The following is an 8,945-nucleotide window of genomic DNA, read 5'->3' on the forward strand; positions in this document are numbered from 1 at the left end:
TATATATATATATTTAACTAATATATATATATATATATATATATATATATATATATGTAGTTGGTATTGAATATGACAAATTATAGTTATTATTATCATAAAAATGATTGCAATTGCTACAAATTATAGTAATATACAATTACAGTCATCAAAAACTTTTTCTCAGTGTGGCTAATAACAAATTGCAGTGATCTTTTCCTAAGCTTATTTTCTTGATAAATTTGAACGAGTAATCGCGCAATTAGAATAAAAGAAAGGGGAGTACATAATAGGCGTACTCTCCCTCCCTTGGAGTCGAAGTCACACAATATTTTATCGTTTCATCGCACTTTATATAATCCTGAAATGCGTCGGAGGAGAGCGCGATCAAAGTCGTATTAATGAGATTCCTGTCGTAAATTAATCGCGCGGCCGGTTACAAACGCACAACTGCCTGTAATCGTTGCCGCGCTCTGTCCGTCGTACATGTATCCGCGATCTCTCTGTGCACGCCACGCTCTATCGGCCGATTGACAACGTCTATTGTCACACGCTGAATCCGGTAATGAAGCATGTTGCACGTAGGTACGTGGGTGAGAGAGCAAGAAGAGAGGAGGAGGAGGAGGAAGAGGACGTGGAGAAATGTGCGCTAGTCCGCAGCACTATACAGCACGTCATACCACGATATTAATTTCCGAGACGCGATGGAATGTGCACTGAGATATTACGTACAATTTATGTAACGAAATGCATACGTGTAACGTGTTTGCGTTACATCGGAAAGCATACCGTGTATTAAAAGTGATCTTAATACACTATATTAGTACAATTAATGTATGTATAGGAACAACATGCATATATAATTTACGTAATTGGCAGAATTAATGATGATTAGGATTGCGTCGTTTATGAATTTTATTAGTATACGCATTTTTACTTTTTAAGCAATTGTTCTTCGCTTAGCTATTTAAATTTTAATTTTATTGATCTTGTTTAATTAAACGTTAAACATTGTTGTACAGCCACTATTTAAATTACGCAATTTGCAAAAGAAAATTGTAAGAATTTTATTTTCGCATTTGTAGAATTCATATTTAACTAATTGTTTATTGATATTTGTCAATTATGTCAATGCAACAACATGCCTGCTTAACTTAAAATATTTTGCTAACACAAGTGCCTAATTCGTTAATTTTTATGTTGTATTTTTATGTTTTGATTGTATCATTTATTATTCGATTACGAATGAATTTCAATGTAAAAATGCGGCTATTTCTGTTTATTACTTAATTGTATAGTTAAATGTTTAAAAAAGTCCTTGGAAATTATATATAAATTATTTCTTTATTGCTGTCTTTTTCCTCTGATTAGCAAATAATTTGATGCAATTTGTAACTATTATTGACACACATTTTATTTATTATTACTTATTAGTTTATTATTACAACTGTATTATTGTCAAATCTTTTACGTAAAAGATGTTCAGCTTATTACTGTAAAAATTATTATCTTACCATGAAAATTTCGTTATTTTGTCGTTTTGAATTTCCAAACATAAATCGTTATGAAGTCGTTAATGAAGAAGAAAAAACATAATCTAATTCGCTGAAAAGAAAACAATGCGAGGAAAAATGGAGAGAAATAGAATAGAGAAAGGGTGTGATACTTATATAATTGCTAAATAATCGAATTTTCGCATCTCTTTGACGGCTGCTATAAATTACAATTAATGAAATCATCAAGCGTGGAGTAATGACGTCAATCGCGTGCAAGCAAAAGGCGCCAGCTATCAAGGACGCCCAGGGCTTGCCCCTGACTAGTTTATAATTTTTATCCTTTCCTGACGCATATTCTAGAATCTGTCTTCGACCATGATGTAAGAAGACAAGGTATACCATTCTCGAGGATGCGCAGTAGGAGAATGAATTGTGACCAAAATTTGATTGGCTATTCCAATATGCCAGCACTATTATACGCAGGAAAGTGCATATGAGGCCACAATTTAATTAGTTGTTTCCATTATGCACAATGATATACCTTATATTCTTACATCATGTCTTCGACGGTGTGTCCGACACATACAAATGAGACCTGCTTACGAAAATTTTTCCTTATAACATCAAATTAGCTCCTCGTGTATACGAAGCATATGTTGTTTTCGATTAAACTAGAATCTTTGGACTAACATGTTACATTGGAATGACAGATGTCATATAGAAAATGCAATTTGCTAAATTTTTCAATTGCTTTAGTAAATCGGATTTAAAAAGAAATAACTTCATAATTACTACATAAAAAATGTTTGATCTGAACTTACGACGTTTATTATATTAAAATTTTTATAAAATATATTTATCATTAAATATTTATCATTAAATATTTATCATTAAATATATTTTTATTGTAGTACAAGGTAAAAGACACGTAATAATTTTTATAATTTTATCACAACAAATTTTTTTCCTTAATAAGAATCATAATGCCACAGTGGTTTTATGATTATTTAATAAAGAATCATAATACTACAATGGACTATTACTTAATAAGTAAGAATTATAAAATCATTGTAATGAAATTGCAAGAAAAATTTACAAAATATTTTTTCCTGAGAAATAAAACTCTCAATGAGACGTAGATACTATTTGTGAATGCACGTTATATTGCTAATAATAATGCAAGGTCACATAATAATAAGATATTGTTGATAATTGTATTTAATATTGATTTCATTATTGTATACTGCATTATATGTTATGTTTAATGTAGATTTTTAATATACATGTTTTTAATTTTCTTTTTTTTTGTTAAGAACTAGATATATTCATATAATTATTGAATCGAGTATTTATATTGTTTTTACGTTAAAAGATTAAGTGCACGTTGAGATAGAACCCTACATTTTATAATTTTTTTTTTAAGTTTTATGCCAATTTGTCGTAATAATTATCACGTCAGGTATTAGAATAATATTAAAACTATTTAATTAAATTGGGAAATTAAGATTTGGAAGAATTATGAGACATATTGTTACATTATAACAAAAATTCATTTTTTCAATCTTCCCATATTTCATGCATTGCGTAAGATTGTTGACAATACTTAATTTATTTTTTGCTTACAGGAAAATCCATTTGGCAACTCGTCCTGGAACAGTTCGATGACCTTCTAGTTAAGATTCTTCTATTAGCTGCTATTATTTCTTTTGTAAGTATAAGACCATAGATATATTAAAAATTATAAATAAAATTTTATTTAAAGTTTAAATTTTGAATTACAGAAATTTGCGTAACAAATAAACTTCTTCTGACATAAATATATTTTTGAAAAAAGTTAAATCTATAAAAAAATCTATAAATCTGTTTAATATATGTACATGGTTGGTATTATTATTTGCATTAGCAATTATGATAAATTAAAGAGTTTCATGATTCAATCTTTCATAGAAATTATAGTAATGTTAAATGTTCAAGATATTCTTTTTCTTGTCGAATTTTCCGGTGCATATTGCTTCATTATTGTAGCACTAATTATATGTTTACGGGGGTTCAAGGGTAAATGAGACTAAATATATCTTTCATGAGAGGTGAAAAAATAGCATATTGATTTCAAGTAGCTGTGGTGATCTGATTTTCTCTGAGCGCATAAGAGAAATATATAACGTTCACTAGTTAGTTTGATCTATAAATTACAGAAATTAAGTATATAATTCATCACTACGTTAGATGTAATAGCTTATAGAGAAAAGAAATTTTTTGGTAATGTGTATATATCTTAGAAAATATATCTTTGATCTTGTATTTTTATATATTTAACATACATATTATTTTGTTTGTATTTTCTGAAATATATTATTATAATAGCTGATATCATTATGGTGGCGAAGAGACAGAAAACTGTTTAATATTTTCTTAATAATTTTTCTTTGCTCTCTTTCTGAGAGCTCATTTTCTATGGAGTTTTAATTTGTAGCTAAACTATTATTTAAAACATGTGAACAAAAAAAAATGTGCATTTATTCAATAATTTGCTGAGAATCATTATTTTTTAAGTCTCTCTGATCTAGTATCTATTTCTCATCAGGTATTAGCCTTATTTGAAGAGCACGAGGATGCATTCACGGCCTTCGTCGAACCCTTTGTCATCCTGCTTATCCTTATCGCCAATGCCGTGGTCGGTGTCTGGCAAGAACGAAATGCCGAGTCTGCGATCGAGGCGCTCAAGGAATACGAACCCGAGATGGGTAAAGTTGTACGAGGGGATAAATCTGGTGTTCAGAGGATTCGGGCCAAAGAGATCGTGCCTGGCGATATTGTGGAAATATCAGTCGGTGACAAGATCCCAGCCGATATCCGTCTGTCCAAAATCTTCTCGACTACTCTCAGGATCGATCAGTCCATTCTAACTGGAGAATCGGTGTCCGTGATCAAGCACACCGACCCTATACCCGACCCACGCGCTGTCAATCAGGTAAAGCAACTCTGTAAAAACATTTCCAATACTTTTTCTAACATCATCTCTCAAGTATCAACAGTATAATTTCAAAAGTTCATATTCGAAAAAAATTGTAAATATATAAAAAAAACTTTTATTCATAAGGTTTTCAAAGTTCGTGTGATCATTTGATCATGCAAGTCTTGACAACGTTTGTTTATAAATTTTGTTTTGCTATTTTTCTAGGATAAAAAGAACATCTTGTTTTCTGGTACCAATGTTGCCGCCGGAAAGGCTCGCGGTGTTGTTATTGGAACCGGCTTAAACACGGCCATCGGTAAGATCCGTACGGAGATGTCGGAGACCGAGGAAATCAAGACACCATTGCAGCAGAAATTGGACGAGTTCGGCGAGCAATTGTCAAAAGTTATCTCCGTAATTTGTGTCGCTGTATGGGCCATCAATATTGGCCACTTCAACGATCCAGCTCACGGTGGTTCCTGGATTAAGGGTGCCATTTACTACTTCAAAATTGCTGTCGCTCTCGCCGTAGCCGCTATTCCTGAAGGCTTGCCCGCTGTAATCACAACTTGCTTGGCTCTGGGCACCAGGCGTATGGCCAAAAAGAACGCGATTGTACGATCTTTACCATCCGTAGAGACTCTAGGTTGTACATCCGTCATTTGCTCCGATAAAACTGGCACTCTGACGACTAACCAGATGTCCGTTAGCCGGTAAGATGATTAAGCAAACAGGATTATGTATTATGACGTAGATTTCACTTATAAATTTTTAATGAAATATCACGAAATAAGAAAATTTTCTTTTTCTCTTAGTTATATATTTAAATAAAATATTTATATTTTTTAAAATATTTTAACATTTATAGAATGTTCATCTTTGACAAGATTGAGGGTAATGATAGCAGCTTCCATGAATTCGAAATCACCGGTTCGACTTATGAACCCATCGGCGAGATCTTCTTGAGAGGTCAGAAAATTAGAGGACAAGATTATGAAACATTGCAAGAGATCAGTACAGTCTGCATCATGTGCAACGATTCTGCTATCGACTTTAACGAATTCAAACAGGCATTTGAGAAAGTTGGTGAGGCTACAGAGACTGCTTTGATCGTTCTCGCTGAGAAAATTAATCCGTTTGGTGTTCCGAAAAGCGGTTTGGATCGCCGAGCTGGCGCTATTGTCGTCAGGCAGGATATGGAAACAAAATGGAAGAAGGAATTCACTCTGGAGTTCTCTCGTGATCGCAAATCCATGTCATCGTACTGTGTGCCTCTGAAATCATCAAAACTAGGAACTGGACCGAAGTTATTCGTCAAGGGTGCGCCGGAAGGTGTACTTGACAGATGCACACATTGTCGCGTTGGTGGTCAAAAGGTTCCTCTGACTTCGACTCTAAAAAACCGCATTTTGGATTTGACCCGCCAATACGGAACTGGTAGGGATACCTTGCGCTGCCTTGCTCTCGCCACCGCTGATCACCCGATGAAGCCTGACGATATGGATCTAGGCGATTCCACTAAATTCTACACATACGAAAAAGATCTCACATTCATTGGTGTAGTGGGCATGCTCGATCCACCTCGTAAAGAAGTATTTGATTCGATTGCTAGGTGCCGCGCCGCTGGCATTCGCGTAATCGTTATTACCGGCGATAACAAGGCTACTGCTGAAGCCATTTGCCGACGTATTGGAGTCTTCGGTGAGGATGAAGATACCACCGGCAAGTCGTATTCCGGACGTGAATTTGATGATCTGCCGACATCAGAACAGAAAGCGGCTTGCGCTAGAGCTCGCCTCTTCTCTCGCGTAGAACCGGCTCATAAGTCAAAGATTGTGGAATATTTACAAAGCATGAATGAAATTTCTGCTATGGTAAGTCAGATTATTCTTTGCAATCGTTATTATAAATGATGCTATTGAATCAAGTTAATCTATTGAATTCATTTAGATCTTAACTCTCTCTTGATTTTATTATAATTACAATTTCGAAAACAGCTTGTAAATTCTTTGCTTAATTTTCAAAAGAACAACTGAAACTGCGATTTGTTTATCCCCAATTAGCTTAGGATTTATTGTTTTGAGTACTTTATTTCTATTAAAATATTTTTCCACTCAAAATTCCTAATATTACGCAAGATTCTTGAAATCGAAGTCAAATTTTCTGTTTGACAATTATTTTAGACAGCACTGAACTATTCAATATCTCTATTATTCTAACATTAATTGATGTAAAATAAATATTTATCATTTAAAAGAGTTTATTTAAAGAAAATTACAAAATTTTACGTCATTTTACTCTCACAGACTGGTGACGGTGTGAATGATGCTCCTGCCTTGAAGAAGGCTGAGATCGGTATCGCTATGGGCTCTGGTACTGCAGTCGCAAAATCGGCTTCGGAGATGGTGTTGGCAGATGACAATTTCTCTTCCATCGTAGCTGCTGTAGAAGAAGGCCGTGCCATCTACAATAACATGAAACAATTTATCCGTTATCTTATTTCTTCCAACATCGGTGAAGTTGTCAGGTATTTACGATATGAGTATAGTGAGGAGTTAAGATTGAATCATTATCCGTGTTTGTATGTTACTTTACAGTATATTCTTGACCGCCGCCCTTGGTCTTCCCGAAGCACTGATTCCGGTCCAACTTCTGTGGGTCAACTTAGTCACTGATGGTCTTCCAGCTACTGCTCTCGGTTTCAATCCACCTGATTTGGACATTATGAGCAAGGTAATGTAACAATTAAAGAGTTGCATTACTGTCATACATCAAATGCAGCTTTATTGACTCATGTATTTTGACTAACGCATTTTTTTTACAGCCTCCTCGTAAAGCTGATGAATCCCTGATTTCTGGATGGTTGTTTTTCCGTTACTTAGCTATTGGTGGATATGTAGGCGCTGCCACTGTCGGTTCAGCTGCTTGGTGGTTCATGTACAGTCCAAATGGCCCTCAAATGAATTACTATCAAGTTGTAAGTTTCGACAAGAATTTGCATCGTTTATATTCAGAATTATTTGAAGATTTGAATAATTACTCTCTAATTAACATCCATTATTTGCACAATATAGACTCACCACTTGGCATGTATTGGCGGTGGAAATGAATTCAAGGGTATTAATTGCAAGATCTTTGCTGATCCTCATCCCATGACTATGGCTCTCTCTGTATTGGTCACCATTGAAATGTTAAATGCCATGAACAGGTAAGAAAGTAACTTGTAACATATTTTATATAAGCATTGTTTCAGAATTGTAATAAATTTATATTCTCTACAGCTTGTCTGAGAATCAGTCGCTCATCAGCATGCCGCCTTGGTCCAACATGTGGCTCATTGCATCCATGGCTCTTTCTTTCACACTCCATTTTGTCATCTTGTATGTCGATGTTCTTTCAGTAAGTAATTATTTACTTCAAAATTGCTATCAAGACTTTAGAAGCGAATGGTTAAAGACTCTTATTATTTCAATTTGAAGAGTAAAAGTTGTAAGCTGTTAACTGTTTTGTTTCAGTCCGTATTCCAAGTGTGCCCACTAACGGGTGAAGAATGGGTTACCGTTATGAAGTTCTCCATTCCAGTGGTACTTCTCGACGAAACCTTGAAGTTCGTTGCCAGAAAGATCACAGACGGTGAGAATCCAATTTACACCGTGCATTGGATCGTTCTAATGTGGGCTGTGTTCTTTGGACTGTTGCATATCTGTCCCATATAGAACGTCCGTGAAATAATAATATTAGTCTAGCAGACGATGTTTTTTTCCTATGGAAAAACATCCGCGACTAAATCCTTGAACTCGCAATTGCATTTAACCGAAGCTCTTCCCACCGTGACGCGGGAAGGCGCGAGATAAGTTATTAACAGAGTGCGTTCAAGTGAGATTTTAACAAATTTGACTGTTGTGCATGGTGTTAGTACGATCATATATGAAATATGCCACCAAGGCCCACCATGCCCGCATCACACACCGTACCCTGACGTCGCTCAACGATCACGGGTTTCGAGTGGCATCGAGTGATCTAAGAGAGACCCCGTCGTAAATCAAAGATTGTGATCGTTAAATTATTTTCTACGAGTGCCTTTTGAACATTGAATTTCCTCTGCAACAAACACGAAAACTGTTCATAGATGTTCTTTCCGATATAGATATTTCCGATATGTTCGACGTCCTAATCCTCCTCCGTTTTTTGCACTATTATTTATACTTTTTTTAATCTTATACACGTTTCGATTAGCAACAGATGAATTATCTGGTAATTGTAGCAGATCCTGATAATGCACTAACACAATTAAAATTCACATTAATTTACGAATGTCTTCCATCTGTGTTTCTTGCCGATTAATAATATTACGACATAAACTTTTATATCTTTGCATGTTCGAAGCGTATTATTGATCTTTGGTCGATTTGAAAAGTACAAAGTAGTTCACCCTCTAACCATATCGGGGATAGTAACTTCAGTTTCGACGCAAATAAATGCATTTGCGATTGTATCATTTTTGTAGAATAATA

At 34.7% G+C, this 8,945-nt stretch overlaps 1 protein-coding gene across 1 annotated transcript in view; it reads left to right on the forward strand.

Annotated features, from left to right (window-relative positions):
* Positions 1-8,147, forward strand: part of LOC105626958 (calcium-transporting ATPase sarcoplasmic/endoplasmic reticulum type) — a 34,399-nt gene extending 26,252 nt beyond the window's left edge. The window contains exons 3-12 of the mRNA XM_012208248.1: positions 3,101-3,183; positions 4,060-4,446; positions 4,657-5,144; positions 5,300-6,305; positions 6,738-6,958; positions 7,029-7,164; positions 7,256-7,408; positions 7,506-7,639; positions 7,713-7,830; positions 7,947-8,147. Of these exons, the coding sequence (XP_012063638.1) occupies positions 3,101-3,183; positions 4,060-4,446; positions 4,657-5,144; positions 5,300-6,305; positions 6,738-6,958; positions 7,029-7,164; positions 7,256-7,408; positions 7,506-7,639; positions 7,713-7,830; positions 7,947-8,147 (2,927 nt within the window). The remainder of the gene's footprint in view (positions 1-3,100; positions 3,184-4,059; positions 4,447-4,656; positions 5,145-5,299; positions 6,306-6,737; positions 6,959-7,028; positions 7,165-7,255; positions 7,409-7,505; positions 7,640-7,712; positions 7,831-7,946) is intronic.
* The last annotated feature ends 798 nt before the right edge of the window (positions 8,148-8,945 follow it).

Source organism: Atta cephalotes (genome assembly GCF_000143395.1).
Source record: "Atta cephalotes unplaced genomic scaffold scaffold00007, whole genome shotgun sequence".
NCBI lineage: Eukaryota > Metazoa > Arthropoda > Insecta > Hymenoptera > Formicidae > Atta > Atta cephalotes.